Source organism: Symphodus melops, assembly GCF_947650265.1.
Source record: "Symphodus melops genome assembly, chromosome: 18".
NCBI classification, from domain to species: Eukaryota; Metazoa; Chordata; class Actinopteri; order Labriformes; family Labridae; genus Symphodus; species Symphodus melops.
Genome location: NC_136708.1, coordinates 12,211,044 through 12,232,153, shown reverse-complemented (window position 1 = coordinate 12,232,153; position 21,110 = coordinate 12,211,044). Strand labels below are relative to the sequence as shown.

Below are 21,110 nucleotides of genomic sequence, written 5' to 3'. Positions count from 1 at the left end.
GCACTGTAGACATGCTCTGTATACAAACTATCACAGATTGTCATGTTTAACATGACAATCTGTAGCCAAGTTAGTCACAATCTGTGGTTTCTCTGTGCTCTCTGCAGGCTTTCTCATGAAGTCTGTCACAGTGAGCTGGGTTGTTGGTGTTGCACTATGGGGGTAAGTGCTGCGATAAACTGTATCCAAATGCAATTAAATTGAGCTGCCATCATACCTGTATGGACAAAGTGGGAGAGCAGAGTCTTTGTGTGTAGCCAAGCTGAGTAAAACATGTCCTTACTCCATTATCCATGAGCTTGTTGAAGTAAAAGCCCAGCTGTCAAAAGAGCTGAAAACAAGTGCTGGGTGAAAGAGGGTTCTGAGCACAGCCAGTACTCTTCAGATGGAGAATTTGACCATCAATGACTACTATTATTATACAACTATTATCCGCGAGACCATGTTTCTTGAGCTATTTTTGACCCACAGATGAAGATTTGATCTATTGTCTCTTTTTCACTGTAGAGAAAAAAAAAACACACCCATGGTCATGTGGAATTTCTAAGCATTCATGACACATGTTTTTTTTCACTTGCCCAGTGGTACTAAAATTGTCACTGTCAGGGAACACTTTGAAATGCCTGCACTAGCCTATCCCTGACATTTTCCCTGAAATTTTCCCCAGGCCAAATGACTGCAAGAAAGAGGCTTTTCAGAGCAATTTCTTCTTCCTTCTTTAACTTTCTTACATTACATCTTTGTTCTACTGAATCATTTGAATCAACACCCATAACAGGAAGATCTAGGACAATTAAGAAGATTGTAGTGCCACTTTATCTCCATTACTGCAGTTTCTCCTCTATCTCTGTCTTCGTTTGCATACAATTTCAGACTTTGCATTGAATGCTTGATGGATTTGTTGCAATGCTGCTGGCAGGGGACATTACTCAGGAGAAGAATGACAAAGTGCCTCCATACATGTCTGACTTCATCATTGTGCAGGAGGACAGCAAGTCTTCTCCTCTTGGCTTTGCCATTAGGATTCAGCAGAACTTGAATTTATATATATATACTGTAGATGTCTCTAGGAAAGCTGTAACAATTATATAAACTCTTTTTTATTACAGCTTTACAGTAATCTTCATTTGTCATGAAAGTGAGCAGCCATGTCAGTTGATTTAGTCTTGTTTCACATAATCGGCATAGGTTATGTTTGTGTGTTGCCTTGTTGTGTCAATCCTTTGTTGAACTTGTGTGTCTCTTAATGAATCCTTTCGGAGTGTTTTCAAGTTGTTTCACACTTTTTTGTTGGGTCAATATGTAAGTCGTTGCAAACCCCACAGGGCTGCTTTATGGTGGGGCATCACATTTCCGAACAAAAAATAGTGCCTGTACGGGTTGCCAAGCCCGAGGGATGTGAAAGACACAAAATGAAGTTAGACCTCTTTGTTTTCCCCGCACGCTCTTTATACAAAATCTCTCAACCTTGAAATATTGACAAGAGTGTTGGCCAGGAAACTGGTGCTGAATCATTGGAGATTGTTACAGAGAAACTCTTGAAAAAACAAATTGCTCTGATGTGGTCGGAAAAGATTATCTTTTCCTTTTAGAGTGCATAATCTTCAAACAAAAGGAAAATAAGTTTTTATTTTTATGTCAGGGCTGCGAATTGTCCATTTACATCTTAATTATTTCATCTTGTTCTGATTTCTGTTGCTTGGGAAATAAAAATAAATACGCTTTTTATGTGTCTCTTGTTTCTCAATAGCTTTTATACAAAAAAAAAGAACACTGATCAGTTTTGCTTTTACAAAATGCATGTTTGTTTGTGATTCCAGTCCGAGCCGAGGGGGGAGAGGGAGACAAAACATGGGGAGGTTACAAAAATAAGTGTTGGAGAATTTCACAGTGCAAAAATCTATTATATACAAGGTGCCAGCTTGTATTTACACCAGAGTAAAGTCACACAATTTACAGAAGCAAACTCATAGAATTAAAAATGTGTCTTACAGTGTGCACCACATCAAACCAATGTCCCAAAGATGAAAAGGAAGGTAATATTCAATTTCTTAAAAAAATAAATAACACTGTGTATGCTACTTGAAAGTGACACACGAGAGCACGTGTTGTATAAAACCTTCTCTGCCATCTTGGGATAATGATGTGATTCTCTCATATTGATTGTCAATCTACGTTACTTTCTTTCACCTTCCTTACCACAAACATTTATTTGAAAATAACTTGCAATCAAAACGTGTTTTTCGGACCAAAAAGCTGTGGAGACTTTTTGAAGAGGAACTATCCACTAGATAGTTCCCTGGGACCTACACACCCCAGGGACCTTTTTCTCTGTCTGCATTTACACTGCCATGGTACTCACTCTATAGGAAATAAAACAGTTCCTGTGGTGCAGAATCAGAGGGGGGCTTCCAACAGTTCCTAGAACTACGGTAAAGTTGAAAACGCCTATTGTCCGTGAATTTAAGATGCAACTCTAAAATATAACCAACTGCTTTGAAGTCATGAGACCTTCAACTGTGACTTAGAAAAACTAAACTGATATAATTATATTCCACCCAAACAGGCCTCTTTAAAAGTGATCACCTTAGTGTTGTTCAAATGTTCTCCCAGAAAAACGTAAAATGTGAATGTGGACTTTCTTGGGTCCCATGTTTCTATTATTTAGAATATTTTTTTCCTGGCTCATTATAAAGATGAACTTTTGAGCTCTATTCTGTGTTACTTGATGTGCAAATTCATTCTTCATGCTTCACTCTCTTACTATCAGTCCATAGAAAATTCTTTGCGCTTTCCTTCCTTAAAACCTTCTGACATCTTAAATGCCTCGGACAAAACTTGACAAAAGATATACCTGTTGACAGTGGCGAGAACATATAAAAACCCTCACATAGATGATGACAGGACATTGGACATTAATGACACATTAGCAGCAATGTACAAAAAGTTACAAAAACTACAAATGTCATTTTAGGGAACCAGATAATGTTTGAGAACAATTCTGAATACAATAATAGATGTTTTATTATTTAGGTACTTTTTTTTGCTAAAGCCATTCAAATGAAAAAAAAAAAACTAAGCAGCAAACCTACCTACTAAGTCGTCTGTAATCCATCCGATCAAATCCAGACTATCATATCTTCTTGTTCTTTCCATGAAGCTCCATTGTAGCCCCATTAATATTATTTAATGCAATACTGTTTCATAGCTTGACATGTTCCTACAATAAGACAAAATATGCCATAAACAAAATAACTCGATTACTGCACCTGGAGGAAGAAAGCCAACACACAATGTCGCCATTTTGTGTGTTAGAGGCACTCCTCACTCAACCTTCTTGACAGTCTTGTGTGCTTTTCGAGGCCATAAAGAAAAATGATTATAATTGCAGTCTGTTACATAGCTTGCTCAAAATTCATCAAAGGAGCTGTAAAGACTTTTACAAAGATTTTTTTAGTTTGCTGGACTCTCTCCTCATTAATCAGGGAGTGGCTTCTGTTTATAAAGGTCAACAGACAAATCACAGCAGCCTGAGCCAGAGGCTTTATTGGCTATACTATCAAGGATAATACATTTTCTTCCTTTGCTGAATTTAAATGGTCAACACCTTTTGGGCCACAAAGTTTTAGCCAAGTGCAACAAAAGGATGGTTTTCAAATGTTTGTCTATGTACTTGATTCAAATTAATTATGGCCTTTTGTCTTTATTCATACTTAAATCCACTGGTCTCTTCTAAACTCTTATATTTGACTTTACTTTTCGGAAATGACAGTGTTATTCCTGTTTGTCTGCAAGTATGTTGTAGATTTTTGTCCAAGATAGATGTGAGTGACATTTTTTCATTTTTGTTAATTCTTACAAAATGCTACATTCCATTAATAAATATGTATGAGGGCAGAATATAAATCTTTAAAAATACAGAACACAGATTAAAGGCATCATAACAAAATAGAGGACTGTGAATAAAATCAGCGCAGCTTGCACAATTCAGAGAGAGCTGCTAGTTCTCGAGGATCATTGGCGTGTCAGATGGCATACACAGTGAAACACCCCTGTGGCCTATCATGAACTTAAAATGTGTTTTTGTTCATAAATCTTTTTGTGCATGTAGCTTCTTTTTGCTTCTAAGCCCTGTGATGTTCTGCATCGGCACAAATACAGCAACTATAAACCAGTCAGGAGTGCAGCATCACAGGACACACACACACACAGCACGTACTGAGGACTTGGCCAGAATAAAATATGAATAGAAAACAAAAATAAAAACCTTTAGAAACATTTTAAAACAAAAAAAATGGTGAACAAACATTATATACACAATTCCAGAGCTTTAAGCACAGAGGGCCTCCTCTATCATGGCACATACGATCAGGTTTGTGAAATCTGTTTGTGTGTGTGTGTTTTACACCCCTACACAGCTTTGACCAACATACACCCTTTGGTATAGTTGAGCTTAGGAAGGATTGGTTCTTCTTCTTCACCCTTAAAATCAACATCATGACACCATTCAAATCTTTATTCACCATCCCTGTCACATTCAACATTCTCATTTCCGAACAGGAAACATCACCAACCTCGCTGTCCACACAGTCTCACTTATTTCTCCAGTCTCCACACCTCTGTCATCACAGTTTAGCAGCTTTAGGAAATGACTCAAGTTCAAAGCAGCTCTGGTCTCATGCCACAACTTCTTGACATCAAAGTTTTCTGAAAAAAGCAGCTCCAACAGCCATGGATAGTTACATGAAGAGTCAGTCTCAGCCAGTTCATCTCCATCCAGTGACCTCCTTATTCCCAAACCTGCATCATCATCCCAGCAACGACCACACCATATGTCAGTCTCTGAGATTTTTCCAGATGAGTTAACTCTAAGTCTCCGACGCTCTGTTGCTCTTCTTCTTCTTCTTCTTCTGTTTCTATGCTCTTTATCCCCAATGGGACTCAGCAGCTCAGGCGTACGTCTCTCCCGATTTCAGTGCCACCAGTTCAGAGTCATCCACGTGGCGTCCATTCAAGTGTTCACTGTTACAGTCATGGTGGTACATGAAGGCGGGTACCTCAGTGATGGAGGTGGCTGTGTAGGACGTGGAGCGCATTGAGCAGTGGTCCTTTCGTCTCTGACCCCACTGGGTTTTGTACTGCATCCACTGTCTCTTTAGCGCGGACTGCACCTAGACAACACAAAAACAAAAACGTTGTGAACAGCGTACAGCATACCTGACGCCACATGTTGAGGTCTCTGCTAAATTGCTGTGACCGGTTAGCTTCAGATGTTATCAAATTTAACAGGGGGATTCTCTACTATTGGCAGCTTATTACCCTGGACTGTGTGTCCTATACGTTATTAATTAATACAGATTTTACACTCTACTATTCTAGAAACATGCTAAAGATGTGACACACAGGCATATATAGGAGTATTAATGAAGAGAGTTTAATATCAAAGTGCGGGGGCACTCCAGTGGAGGCGCCCCTAAACTGGTGGGGAAGGGTGCCTTGCTCAAGGGCACCTTAGCGTTCTTCTCCAGCTACCAGAGCAATTTCGTGGCAGCCCTCTGGTTCTCAACCCAAGTCTCTACGGACTGAGCTACTGCCGCCCCAACATTTTTAGCTTTCTTTGTGTGCGGTTTTTAGATTTCTAAGTGACACTTTTTCACTGAGAAAACACTTCTTCAGACTTTGTCCAATTTGCTTTGAACACAAAATCATTCAACCAGACTTTTGAATTTACATGTAAATCATAAGCTGCAATTGGAGCAGTGTTAGTGAGGCGGAGCCCATGTGAACTCCATCTTGTGACAACATCATCTATTGCAACAGAGATCTTCACTGATGGGAGTGTAATTGCTGCAGCATATGGGGCTGCCTCATATTTCTATCACCAAAACAGATGCCACTTAGGAAATGCAAACATCACAGTCACGTTTCTTGATATGAGGCCAAGTTGTGAATGTGGCCAGATCATCACTTTATAAAGGGAGGAAGACTTTTGTCTATATTGATCTACAGTATATTAAGAATGATGTCCAATATCTGTGAATTTACAATTGCTCATATGGTAACCCTGGATCTTCATTTAATGGTTTCAACACAAATGTGCTTATTTTATCAGCAGTTTGAGGATTATGTGTATTCAGTTACATGTCATTATCATGTATTCAGTAAATGTCTGAGAAATAGGACAAACTGCAAGTGCAAACTCCTCTATATTACTTCTTCATTCTCCTGAAGATATAAACCCTTTATGAAGTTAAGATTTCAGAGCAACAACAACAGCAAACTTTTCACCCTCCAGAAGCCTGAATGCCTGAAAGACGTCACTTTTCCAAATATTACAGTCGCTGACTTCACCTACATTGATACGAATTAACAAAAGAAAAGCTAGTCTTCTTTATAACTTCCTGATTACATAATCAACCGCATCGCAGGATATAGTATCCATAGCTATATCATTGATACCATTAGATTTTTTCCTTCCTGTTTAGATTCAGGAATAACTTTACTATTTGTGTATAAAACACACTTTTATGAGATTTGTCATCTAGAAAGTTGGCTGGGTCTTTTCTACTGTTATGGCAATATTAAAGTATAAAATGCATGTGCCATCAAAACTGTAAATGCAGCCCCCACCATCACACCCTGAACGCGATTCCATTTCTGTGATTTGTTCTTTTCCAGCTGTGCTTCAATGACTGTTTAGAAATACTGTATGCTCTCCAAGAAATACTTAAAACTGAAACACACATACATATCTCCTGTCTTATCCAGTTGTTCCTTTGTTATCCAGTTTGGTTGGGTTTTTGTTGGATACTCATTTGCTGTTGAACTGATCACTGGAACCTGAGTGTGAAGAGGGTGCTGATTACAGAATCAGAGTCTACAGTCCTCTGGCATTGCAATGTTATTAATTTTATCCTGTAACACCTAAGTACCACTTTAATTACTGAGAACAGTAACACACAATAGACCAATAATCTAAAATATGAACCTAATTGTTATAATGAGACAAAAGAGCAGCCAGGGCTTAAAGCCTCCATGTAATATGTCACATGTACAGCATGCAAGCTGTTTGTTAACTGACCTTTCTTGACAAAGGCACCATTGAACAAACAAAGCAGGTCTGTGCAGTTTGAAAACAGCAGCGAAACCAGCCCCAGAAACCCGTGTCCTGATTAGAGGAGCTGAATTCATTATGAGGATCAAACGAACAAACCCTCACATTCTTGGATAGTCTGTTGACCCTGAATCCTCCTAACAGTGGCCTCATCTACTCATTGTTGATACTACAAATAATGTCTACATAGCTCTGGGGGGTGCTCTCTGTCCTGCTAATGAATGACCTAATAGGTGACCTATATTTTACGGCTGAACGTATAATATGCTTCATGTAATAAAATACATGTTTAATATAAACAACTCCAGAGTTGAATGCTGGTTCGTCAGTGGCAGACGCTTCATGCTGAGAATTTGAAGCTGTTGCTCTCTTAGTTTTACATCTCTGCCTCTACGAATACAAAACACAAAAATACAACAACACACTTTCATCAAACATTTTAACATAAGACAAATCATCTCTTGGTGTTTTTAACACAACATATGTTGTGTATTTTTTTCTTTGGAACCAGAGGGTCAACACTTCAGTTCCCTGTTTGGACCAAGTATACATAAATTGTCCGGTTGCTGGAGAGGTGCCAGTTAATTTCCATTACCATTGGCAAGGTGCACTTGGGCAAGGCATTGAACCCCAACAGGTCAGTGAGCCTCCCCTTCACTATGACATTATATCCATAGGTCCTGTTTGTGCGTGTGTATTTTGAGCCTATATGTGTGAGTCACATGCCTCAATATTATTCTTAACTCGAACTTCAGCCTGAAGGCATGCGTCACACAAGAGCCTCCACAGCACCATTAACACTAGATCTTGGCTTTAAGAATGATAAACGCACACTCTTTCTGAGAAGTGTTTGAGCCACGTTAAGGATGCACACAGTGAGGAAGCTGCAGACAGACATAGAAAGGCTGACAGGAGCAAAACTTGAAAGAAGAGTCCATTTCCAGCTGGGCTTGGAAACCTTACAGTCATTTATAAACAGCGTCTTACTCCTCACCTGACATGACCCTTCAGCTGCAGAGCTCTACTGTTCTCCAAAGAGACAATCTGAGCATATCTTTATAAAGTGATACAATTGGACTAATGACAGATGCAGCTTTTTGACATTCTATCAAGTTAAGATGTCAGAAGTCAGAGTCTGCCTTGGAAAAACAAAATTTAAAAATGTAATGCCTGATCGAGTCAATGGTTAATATCATAAGCAATGGGCAGTTTTATTGCTCTGTGACTGAGCAGCTCCCAGAGTAACATCTGCAGGTTGACCTTTATGGAAATGCAATCACCCTGTCAAATATGCACAATTACTGTGTCACACACAGCACAAAGAATTCTAAATGGAATATTTTCATTTTGAGAAGTATTTACTATTTTCCTTAGAGAAAGATAAAATCAGTTAGTCTAGTCTTATGGCTGTCTGTTATAGCAGTAATATACAATGTTTTTTTCATAGTATAACAACTTTCCACAGGCAGAATAGCCCTATGCTTAGACTTATGATAAGCTAAGTTAAGTCTTCCCTTGATCTGTTTTTATATGTAGGTTTTGCACATGAGAGTTGCAAAAATCGTCTTATCTAACACACAAAAACAAGAAAGTCAGTGCAAAATCCTCAAAAATTCTGAAACCACATGACCAGGGCTTACCTCTCCATTGAAGAAGCAAAATATTGTTGCCACCAGCAATCCCTTAAAACGCAAAAGAATACAAATTAGCATCTGAGTTTAAAATTAAACTCGTGAACTTTCCCCTTCACAGGATATAAAAACCACGAGATATAAACACCCCCCACCCCCAGTTCTGTTAAAATCAGAAAAGAAGGAGAAATTACAAAGAGTGCAGAGTATGTGTGAAAGGGGTTACAGTAGGTTGCTTTTTAAGGAAGGAAAATTAACAACAGCTTGTTGTTGATTAAGTGCCTAACTGGTAGTGAAAGTTAATAGAGTGCTTAACTGGTTCTTTAAGGAGGAATGATCAGCATATCACATCAATCAATCCCAACAATAATGAGGCAGAAAATTAGACCTTTCAAGCATGCACAACATCTACATCTGGAGCCTGGTATGACCAAAAAGGACTGTTAGCTCCATCCAAGATCAAGTTTGCATACATAATGAGAGTTGGGTAATATAATAATATCACTTTCAACAATATTTTTCAGATAACACTGTTTATAAATGTTGTACCCTTCAGAAACTTTCAACCCAGAGGTGTGGTGAAGTAACAGTACTGAGTTTTTTAATTCACTGCTACATTACTCTTGAACTGAGCTCCTATGGTACATTTAATGGAAATTCTGATTAAAGCAGCACCTTACTGTCAGCTTGGTGCCTACCTGGTAGTGCATGAGCATGTGCATGAAGTATTCATAGACCTCCCCAGCTAGCCGGTTCTCTGGCCTCCAGGGGAAAATGACAAACTGTATTCCTAGCAGGGGCACCAGGATCAGTGTGGCTCTCACCGCCTTCATGTACATGTTCGACTCTGCTCGATGAGTGTCTCTCAGCTTGGTTACCAACACTCTTATAATATTTAGCAAGAAGAAAAGATTCACCTGGAGGAAGAAAAACATGAAGAAAAAGACAATTAAACCCATTGTTCATCTCTTAAATGCTCCAAGAACTAACAGTCCTAACAAAATACCAAACATGTAATTGTGTTTTTTAAAACAATGTCCAGGTATGCCTTGCATAATATACTAAAACAGGGAGACTTACAAGAAGCGCTGCTACTATGGGACCATGGACTGCGTAGAGCAGATGGGTTTCCACACTCATCCAACAGCTACAGAAGGAAAAACAGATCAGTCAGTAGTGTCTGCTGCCCAAAATAAACACGCACATCCAAAAGCACACACATGTGGGTATCTGCACACTCTCCCTCTCAATCACACACAGGCAAGCACATATGTAAACACCTCCTGTTCATTTGCAGAAGTTTCTGGAACATTACTCACTTGTCATCAAAGTACTTTTTCCTTGCCACGGCGTGGATGGATGCAGGCACAAGCGGAAAGCCTTGGACAGGGAAAAAGATGGTGGCCATATGAGGTCTTGAGTGAATTTGGGAGAATTCATTTGTCATTCATGCAACAGTAAAATTTGTGGTTAGCTTGGTCGGTAGTTATATAAACGACAGCTTCAAAAATATATTCTTGGAAAGGCAGAAATATAGTGGATCAACTCTGATATTCTAATTTCTAATAGCATTTCTTTTGTGATTGTATAGGCCAAACCCTGAAAATAAAACCTTATGGTTGGTTTAATGGTTAATTTAACATTGATTTTTATAAATCACACACACACTGAGAGGTCTGGAAATAATCACAGGAACCCATGTTCAGTTGTATTCAGACACCATTGAGGCTCTGCAGAACATCAACCACAGTAGATTGTGGCAGGCCGTCCTCCAGAAACAAACAGCAGTACAAACCTGAAGGTTATCCTCCAGTTTTTAATGATAGCTTATCCATTTACTTTCGTTACCTACTTGACTGACACTGTGCCAATTATTTATGTCCTTTACAGGGTGAAAAACAAGACACTTTGAGAACTAAGTGACAGGAGGGCCAATAAAGCTGTCAGCAAGACCAAGGTGACAAACTGTACGAGGATCTGGTGATTACCTCTACATTTCTTGACTTTTTTTTCTTTTGCCTTTTTCTGATTTAAACAATGAGAAACATAAACACAGCAAATAGGGTTTCAAACAAATGTAGATGGACTTACCCCAGCCAAGGAGGTAATACCAGTGCAGATGCTGCTCCTCTGCAAACACAGCCACTACAATGAGCGTGTGCAGGTAGATCCCTTCACATAGCATCCAGAAGTAATTGCAGCCCAGCATGTACATGTGGAAGAAGTGTAACACCTTACACCAAACCTGCAGAGAAAGTCACACTGAGTGTCTAATATGTCTATTACAACGTTTTCCCTGCTTTCTTGTACAAAAATGAAATCTATTGGTAGCGTTCATTTGAAATCCTACTGACATCATCTCTGCGGGTTATACAACAGTTTGAGTGGGTGTTTCTACATGAGTGACGTGAAATCATCAGTAAGTATTACCTTTATTACGAGAGAGGACGCTATTCATTTAAACCTCCTGAAGGTGGACTGAGATGAAAGTGATGTTTTTCTTTGTAGTTGGAGTTTTCTTTGATTACGTTTGTCTTGCTTTGCAGAAATGAGAATGAGAAGCTCTGCAAGTGCAATCAATGCCTTGGCCTACATTGGTTTAGTCATTACTCACATTTTTTTTGAAAGAATGTTTTGTTTTTACTGGTAATTTTCCTGTCAATCTTGTCTCAACACACTCTACTAATGGAGTTATTACTGAGAAATGTATACGTGCAGTAAGTTGTAATTGTCCTAATTAATAATCTTTTTTAACACACACACATATCCCTCCTCCCAAATTAAACCCCTTTTCCACCTTTTCAAACGGTCCCCTGTGGTCTAAATAAAACACCTCTCAAAATATTACTTAAATCAAGCACCAGAGGAGGGTCACGACTAGGAGACAAAACAGAGGAGGGGGGGGGCAGTTATTTTGACCACAATCCAACTAATGATGTCACAAGTTGAGAGCATTTCTCTTGTGTTCATGTTGTAAGACTTAAGTAGACCAAAAACAAAGGAGTGGATGGATTGTATTTAACATTGTGTGGGTTGATAGACACCTAGGTTACCAATATGTGTTTTTTTTTGTTTTTTTTAAAAAACCTGTACAAGTGGATATTTCATAACATGTCCCCTTTTAAAAGACATTTTCTTCAAAAAAAAAAAACTTGTTAGGAACATGTCAGAGATATTTTCATGGCCATCACAATATGTAGTGTTTGAAAATGTATTCTTATTTGAGAGTCATTTCTGGATTATTAATTAGCTCCATGAAAAGCAATAAACTCTGAAAGTGGCAAAACAAAGTAAAACATTAATCTGACAATACATCTACCTCACTCTTAAATAGCACAGAACATGAGGGTCAGTTTAAGTTGAGAGAATACAGAGCTGAGAAATATGGGATTTCTTAGTCTCAGTAGTATACCTACACTTTTTCTTGAACAATTACTCTCCAAGATTTTGTCTTTCCGGGTCTCTATTACATGGTAAAAGCTCGAAAACATACGAAACATATGTGGCCCACTGAAGGATTTTGATTTTGTTAATCGCATCATCAGGTTACAGATCTTTTGGTATCTATCCGAAACATTTCAATTTCAACCTGAAAATCATAATGTAGTTCACACACACAATTCACATTTATATTTGCTTGAACAGGTGGATACTAGGGTGGTGAGAATGACCATGTGTGCAGTAGTGATGCAGGTCAGAGCTGGCAATGAGGGAGCAGACAAAGAGACCGGAACATCTTTCTTCTGTCAGGTGACTGTGGATAATGTCGGATTTCAAGTGTGAAATCAGTGCATCTCGAGTTGTCTGCCCTAACAATTTCCCAGCCGTTACCTCAATTTTTTTGCAATGACAAACTACCATGATCTGAATTGTTTTTTTTATTGCCAAACATATTTATACATACAAGGAATTTGACTTGGTGTTTGGCTGCAAAACAATGAGCAAAGGACTAAATCCAAAATAGTAAGAACAATATAAAACACCAGTGCTCCTGCAGAGTACTTAAAGAGATTAAGATAAATATAAAAAAAACAATAAAAATGATCTTCTCTATGATCAACTTTTCCTTAAACTGTACTTTATTTATTTATTTATTTTTATTTATTCAATCCTGTTCTGAACGCATTTCAATTTCAAGGGAACAAACAGTTCATCTTCTGATACAATCCATTCCCTAAATGCAAATGAATCAGCATGGTAAAATATAAAAAGTACTATAGATACGATTGTTCTAATATTAATAATAATAATACAATTCATCTGATGTCACCTTTCAAGCCACCTAAGGTCACCTTACATGGGAGAAAAGCATCAGACTCTGATAAACGCATAAAATAACAGAATATTAAAACCAAACCTTGACAACTAAACTCTTGTTGGTCAGATACATTTATATACTTGTCATTGTATCTGTCACTCTAAAGTACCCTCCCAGTCCTGTTTAAAAAGTGCATGTGTGAGGCTTTAGTATTATTCAGATATGCTGGCATTACTATGAAACACTCCTCTCAGGAGTCTCCTCAGCTAAAACACAGAACAGTTATTTACTGCTAAACTGTAATCCATGTGTCATGCCTCTGCCTCACTTTTCTACGTTTCTTCTTCACAGAGGAATCTCCTCCTTTACAGACATGGACTCGTATCAATGCATGGAGTCAGGTCATTCACTGATCAGTCATTTAAAAGTTATGTTTGTCTTTGAATAAAGTTCCCAACAAACTTCTGGTTAACAAATCAAGTTGCCGTAGATCATGTAAATGTTTCTCATGTTTTCAGCTTCCTCCCTGGTTTGACATACGTTTTGGGGATTCACTCCCCCACAATGCTGGCAAGCCAAATCCGACTGTGTGTCACTACACAAGAGAGAATAAAATGAGCTTGTTTTCTCTGTGAGCAAATCTCCACCGCAATCCGCCATTTCCAAATCACCAGTGCAGAAAAGAGGCTCATAAGTCTCAATTTGGCAGCGGTAAATTTCAATCAGGTTTCCCAGGAGGCAAGCGTAGCTCCTAACCAATGGTGCTTGTGATTTCTTGTTCTGCTTCCTCTTGTAAAGCCGGTGCTATGGTAAACATTTGATTTTTTAACTTGTTGAAGCGAGTTAACTCAACCTCACAGCCGAAAAAAAATCAAGGAGAGCCTAAAAAATGCACCAAAACAAAATATTAACATTCATGTCATTCCTGGAATGTGAATTAAGACATCTGAAAGGATGAGCCACGCAGATCTGTAAATGCATGAAGACGAGCAGCAGCAGGACACAGAATCAGTCCCATCACGGAGACGCCACCACTGTCTGCTGGACAGATACTCCAGCTGGAAACAGGTTGAGGATGTCATAAGGGTTTCATTTACGTTTTTCAAAAGCAGGTAATAATAAAAAACTGTTTTTTTTGGGGGGGGGGGGGGTTGGCTTTTGGCCTTATTTTGGCAGGACAGTACCAGGGAGAGAGAGCAAGTGAGGAATGACATGCGGGAAAGGAGCCACAGTATGGAACCCACCGCCCACCCAGAAGACCACAGCCTCCGCACATGGGACGTGAACCACAGTGTTTAAAAAAACAACGGTTTAAAAAAGCCTGAATGCAAATTAGTTTAATTCAATTCTACAAAAAAGTAAAGATCTCTCATTTTGTAGAGACCCATACTAAACAATAAAACATGTAATAGGTAGGAGGCACTCAGTTGAACTTGTATTTCCAAAAAGAGTGATTCTTGAAAAGGAGCACATGAATTTATGCTCAGTTCTAACAGTTAGGCATTCCTGTGAGACAGATATATCATCCCTACCCGAGCAGTGCTCCTCATTTCAAAGAATCTACATAATGCATTCAGCGTGGCTCCAAAACTCTGTCAGAATTACGTGGAACAGAGAGAAAACCTGTGTGGATGACAAGATATGACATGAAATACTAATTAAAAAAGTCTGTTTATTTTACAAACTTTAAGTGTTGTATAAAAAATACTGATTTGTTTTCCCCTCCAAACTTGCCTGAGCTTGCACGGCAAATAAATGTCAAAAGTCCACCGAAATGTTTCAACCTTACATTTTTGCAGGGCTTAGCATAAATCAGGAATACATTTGTATCTCATCTGAAGAAAATAACATGATTCCTCCTCCTTACAATGAATTCTGCTATAATGTATTTTTTATTCATGTTATCATCTGGCTCTAGAGATGTCCATCGCACTGCCCATCCATTACTTTTATAAAATTATTTATCTTAAATAAATGTCTCGACAATTATTTAAGATATTTTTGTCATAATTGCCACCTGTCTGAGATTACCAAGAAGGAGCTGCATCAACTCCCAAAGAGAGAAGTCAGGGCTCTCCCATGAGCCAAACCTGAGATGAAATACAACTCTGTGAGCGCCTCTCTGCCGGGCCTTGACCTCATTGGGCTTGCCTAAGCACATTGCAGAGACTTTATGCTGGACATTATATCCACCACACTTAGATAAAGCCTTAGGAATTTAGGGGGAAAGAAATAGCTTGAATCAGCTGCAGCTCTCTGTGTACCTCTTAGGGAAGGCATTGTGGGTTAGTCAGCAGGCAAAGGGTGGACCATGGGCATACTTACACCCAGCATACAGACCGGTCCTTTAAACATGGAAAATAAGCTTACAAGTTTCTGTTGTACTTAGTGTTTTGTTCAAATAAGCACATGCTATCATGCTAATTTATTAACTATGAATTTGTAAGCATGGTACATTACCATATGGCTATTCTCAGCTTTGTGCTTAGTCGTCCACACCATGGATGTAAAGCATTGTCAACAGTGTTAATTAGTTAACCACAGAGGCTTTACTTACGGGGTTTTTACCCACCACTTCAGGATTATTGACCACTGCTACGAGGTAGATGATGGTGAGCGCTGAATTGAGCACATAGGAGCAGAAGAGGTTCTTGTGCAGCGTGATCCTTTGGCAGCTCAGACTCCTGTGCGAAGACAGATCACATTATTGATTCTTGATTCTTGAATTCCACCTGGGACTGCAAGCATGGAATTAATTCTTAAGGACTCACCAAAATATCACATTGAAAATGGGAAACAATTGCCTCTTCTGATGAAATAACCAGGACTAAAAGAAACTTGCAGTCTTAATAGTGTACTGAGGTTGTCAGATGCTGCTATAGTCCAATAATTGGATAACTTTCATCTGAGGCAAATTTTTGCAGTTTGTGAAATAATCCCTTGGATCAATGCGCTGGATTTGCTGCTAAATGCTCTCTTCTGTACATGCTGGACTCACTGTTAAATAATGCATAATGGATCCCGAGGGTGCTTCCTCATTAACTTGGCTGGCCACTCAGAATTAATAGCATAATGAAATGCTTGACAGAAAGAATGAAAATAACTATAATAAACTAAATAATTACAAGTCAGTCAAATCCAGTGCTTTATTGTTAATGATGGATAAAATAACGTACAATATTTATCCCAGGGCACCATTTAAATGTACTCGTGCTCAAACAGTTTTCAGTGCTGTATAACATTACACCTATTTTACTACTGCTCATGGCCCATTTTCAGAGAGACGCATTTTCTCAAGATAGTGCAAAGGAATTATAAAGGATTGTACATATTTTTGATTGTAGTCTTATTTTGGGTACATTGTTATTTTGGACTCGTTTAAGCTTTAAGGATATGCAGCAGCTTCTGACTGAATCTTTATGGGAACTTGGATCAGAATGTCTGCAAACATTATCAGGTCGGACATGTTTTTCCACCGCAAGCAAGGGTATTTTTGTCTGGGAGTTCTGACAGTTTTGTCGAGAGCTGTAAATAACAGGGTAGTGCAGCTGTACACCATCACATACCACAGAAAGCTTCACATCTGGATCTTATAATTCAACATTAAGCCTCCAATATTTTAAGGGTTCAGCTATTAGTCACCGATAAGAGAACAAAAGAGAAAAAATATAATTTAAAGTCAGTAAAATATCCAAAGCGTAATTTCTTATCACTTTGACCAGCTGAGTTTTTGTGTAGCTCACCGAGTAGTCTGACTCTCAGTGGGTTTTGACGATTTAGCGCCTGCACTAAAAAGCCGCTAGATTTACGAGTGTGAATAAAACTTTAGAGCAAACTGAGGGTAACTTACAAGAGATGCGCTTGATAACAGCTGCAATTGGGAGGTCAACACTCTTTAATATGTCAAATTTTACAACTAGCGCTTTCACAATCAACAGGCCTAACATGATTCCAAATAATTGTAATGGAACATTAAATGAAATCTTTCCAATGGACTTGGTTTTCGGGTTTCTTAAGTATCTGGCTAAGTAAAGTGGTATCATTATAATTTATGACAATTAAGATCCTTTCTGCATAAAAATCAACGAAAACCTCATACAATGTGAACACTATTGCTAACCTTTTCATCTCAGGCTTCACCATTTCGACATTTTACATACATGAACACCATATATCTCCTTCACCCGTGTCCACTTTTTTTAAATCTAATTAAATTTCCTTTGCAGTATCTCAATTACCATGGCACTTTTGTCCTCTGGGATTAAGTGATATATATTTGGATGAACAGCTTTAATGAGCAGTGCGCTTAGGTGCACACGTTTTTATTAAGAGCAAAGCATCAACGCTTCCATTGGACGTCACAGCTCTCCGGTTCTGAATCCTAAACATCCATGAAATAAATGCACAATGAAGGCAAGTTGGCATGAAATTAGTCAAGTAAAATTGTGAATGAATTACATTCATCCCAGCTACTGAACTACTTAAAGGCTGACAGATTGCACTGCTGTGGGACAGAGGCAATAAAGTGGGAATAGTGTTGATTATGTATGCCCTCACACAGCTTCTCCAGGACAAGTAACATGAGTTTAAAGTTTTAAACTACTTTTTTTTTTACTGTACTATAAATTGTGACAGAAATATGAATACTCGTTTACATGGATATAATCTTCTGTCTGGCTCCAAGGCGAGAGTTTAAAACTGTCATTGTGCTCTGCCAGTGCGGTCAGAGGCACAAAGAAGATTCTGCTGACTGTGAATAAGGCTGAGACCAAAGCACTCTCCATGCTGAGTAATGAAATGGCTGGAGGACACTGTAGAGAAAGATCACCACCATATGTGCCCCTGTCAGAATCAATGATGACACTGACGACATGATTGAACCTTCAAGGGCAAAGCCAGTGCCGATTAATCATCCCAGCTATATCAGTGCCTATGTTAAGCATTCACAAGCATTATAACATGCATAATTAACTAAGGCATAATTAAACAGTTTAACTATCTTATAATGTTAAAACTGCATATTAAGGGCAACAGCATCATATTGAATTCTTTACCTGAAGTAGAATAAGATGGCCAGCGAGATGAGCAGGGAGGCGATAGATAGAGTGTGACCCACAATTGCCATGTAAAACAGGATGTAAGCTGACTGTAAAAAACAACAACAGAAAAACAGGATTAAGTGATAGAAGAAATCAGATGTCGATTTATTTTTTTTAAATCAAAGTTAAAGAGAAAGTGTCATGTTTTCTATCATCAGAGCAACAAATAATTTAGTGTTACTATCAAGGCCCAAAATAAAATAATAATAATTTACACTTTATTAATCCCACGAGGGGAAATTCAGTTTTTACACTCTGTCTAACACACACATAGGCCGAGATACACACTCATGCACAAACAGGGTTCTAGTGACATGCATTAATGGAGAGGTCTCAGAGTGAGGGGGCTGCCCACAGCGAGCGCTCCAGAGCAGTTTTGGGGTTCGGTGCCTTGCTCAGGGGCACCTCGGCAGTGCTCAGGAAATGGACTGGCACCTCTCCAGTTACCAGACCAGTTTCCGGACTTGGTCCGTGCCGGGACCTGAACCGGCGACCCTCCGGTTCCCAACCCAAGTCCCTACAGACTGAGCTACTGCCGCCCCAATACATTTGCGACAAAGCAAATGTTCCCTTCTAAACACAAAATAATATATTTTGGACAAACCTCAACAGGGACTTTCTTGATTGACACACAGTTTTGCAACCATTGCCGCATTATCACGATACATGTATGTATTTTAAGCCTACTTTTGAAATATGGGTGACAGATGAAACTAGCTAAATAAATGCTCATCAACTCAATCTTTATACTGGGCTTTTTAAAAATATACTTGATATCATGTAATATTGTAATATTACCATGGGTTCCATCCATAATTAAATCAAATTAGTTAATTACATTTTTTCATCACTGTTCTTTTTTTTGCATAGCTGTAAAATGATCCATGATTAGTTGGCAATTGTTGGTAATTGTTTTAAAAAAAAAAGCTGTTGTCAGCCATAATCATGTGATTTTACTTTAAAATAGTAGAGACATAACTGATGAATAGATTAATACAGGAATGAAATTAAAACTTATGAAATACAGAAGAATGTAGAGTTATTAAAAACAGCATGTAATACTTAACAAGTTGAAATTAACAAGGAGGACCAACATAGTTCAAATGAATTGTAAAAAGATTTACACAAGCATGATGGAACTGTGAATTAATGAAAAGATATTTATAATAAGCAGCTGATGTGTGCGTCCTTGCTTGTAAAATGAGGAATTTTGAGCTGAAGCGCACATCTACTTAGACCTATCAGGAAACAATGGTATATTTATTTAGCTTTATTTTCCTTTGAGATGATACTGCTGAGACAGTTTGTTCTCTGAGGTTTCCTGAGGATGGGAGCCCAGATTAGCAAAGACAAAGTTTTTGCCAGAGCAGCTGCTTCAGCTCTACAGAACACTGACTGGAAGTAAGATGAAGTTTCTTATAGGTTTTTGGTTTTTTTTGCAGATTTTTAATTCACAAAGAGCCATTATTTGTAATTGGCCAGACTGGGAGGCAAGAGTATTGTAACTTTATGACCTTGGACATACACTGTATGAAACATTCTTTGACAAACGTGTATGAAGTAAGATAGGGGGTGAGTGAGAAATGTCCGCAAAAGGAAAGACAGAAAAATAAGCTAGAAGAATGCAAAAATGTTGTGGAAGACAGTTTAGGTTTGGAAGGAATATTTTTGTATGTTTAATATCTATCACAAAGCACACCATGTAGCTTCACATGTGTTTCAACTACTATTATTCAAACTTAAAGACAGTGTGCAAAAAAACAAAAACAAAAAACAATGGAAAATAGGAATTTTAAATATCCATGTTGTTAAACTGTTTTTCTGCTATTGGTGAAGCAAATTGACAGGATAAAACACCTGAGAAAGACAAAGAATACAAAGAAAAATAAAAAAGAAAGAAAGGAAAGATAAATGATGAGTAGAATTTGAGGTTCATCATGTCCTATATATTGGATTCTATAATACATCGTCTCAAAGACCAAATTAAAGGCAGGGTTGGTAATTTTCTTCAGATACACTTTTTAAGATTTTGTTTGAAGTTGTCTTTTGGTTCTGACAGAAATTAATAACTCATGTCCTCTGAAAAGGGAACAAAGGAAATCATCTGTAGTAGTTGTAAGCATGTAAAAACTACGACCAATGTCTGCCGCGAGGTACCAATTTGATAATCCAATTAGGCCTCCCTATCTCCCTGCTTGTTCTCTACCCCTTCCGTGAACTAGCCCACACTCAAAGTGCTTTACCATTTGTGCTATAGAAATAAAGATTGACCGATGACGTGCACTCATACTGTGCACTTGTCTCGTGTTGATACAGAATCAGATGACTAAACTAATCCAAGCAAAATCAGAAATGATTATACTGCCTTATAAAACCATGGCAAACATGCAATTTATCAATGCTAGAAGGCTATAGTTGGTTAAAATAATCACCTTTAATTTTGCCTTAGTGTTTTCGTTGCAGAGTGTGTAGTTGGACCAGGTCCTGTTGGTATCCGGATGGCGAAACCACTGACCGTCCTCCCCACAGTACTTAGTGGCTTTTTCTGAAAGTTACAACAAATCATGTAGTGTACTACTATCTCTCCAAAAATGTCTTCATATGCACACTGTTTGTGTTTGTGTTTTATCTTTGTTGTAGATCGTCTTCAAGTCATGCATGCATGTCTCCTGAGTGTGGGAAATTACCTAGACTCTCAGGAGACATCTCTGAACAGAGGTGTCAGAGAGCCACAGGAGGGCCTCCTCCTTCGCAGACAGTACCATACGAATGTAAATGTTACAGAGTCACTGTCTCCAGACAGACAGAATACACTAAACTTTAAGATCACCATTTGTTAAGTGTAAGGTCACCTCCCCATATCTCTCTGTATTGTATAAAAGGACTTGTAATGTAAAGGTTCGGAAGAAGATGCTCTGGCCTCTCCTCCGTGCTGCACGTATTAAAAGAGATCTGATTCAAGCGCCACCGTGAATTTTCTTCTTGAGAATTAGCAACTCTCCACCTTG

At 38.4% G+C, this 21,110-nt stretch overlaps 1 protein-coding gene across 3 annotated transcripts in view; it reads right to left on the bottom strand.

Annotated features, from left to right (window-relative positions):
* Positions 1–1,641: 1,641 nt before the first annotated feature.
* calcr (calcitonin receptor) overlaps positions 1,642–21,110 on the bottom strand; it is a 59,411-nt gene continuing 39,942 nt past the window's right edge. For all 3 annotated transcript variants that reach the window (XM_079367913.1, XM_079367914.1, XM_079367912.1), the window contains 9 exons: positions 20,535–20,647; positions 18,058–18,149; positions 15,561–15,687; positions 10,837–10,990; positions 10,065–10,125; positions 9,826–9,892; positions 9,444–9,662; positions 8,755–8,796; positions 1,642–5,171 (listed from right to left, as the gene is read on the bottom strand). In XM_079367913.1, the coding sequence (XP_079224039.1) occupies positions 4,950–5,171; positions 8,755–8,796; positions 9,444–9,662; positions 9,826–9,892; positions 10,065–10,125; positions 10,837–10,990; positions 15,561–15,687; positions 18,058–18,149; positions 20,535–20,647 (1,097 nt within the window). In that variant the 3' untranslated portion in view covers positions 1,642–4,949. The remainder of the gene's footprint in view (positions 5,172–8,754; positions 8,797–9,443; positions 9,663–9,825; positions 9,893–10,064; positions 10,126–10,836; positions 10,991–15,560; positions 15,688–18,057; positions 18,150–20,534; positions 20,648–21,110) is intronic.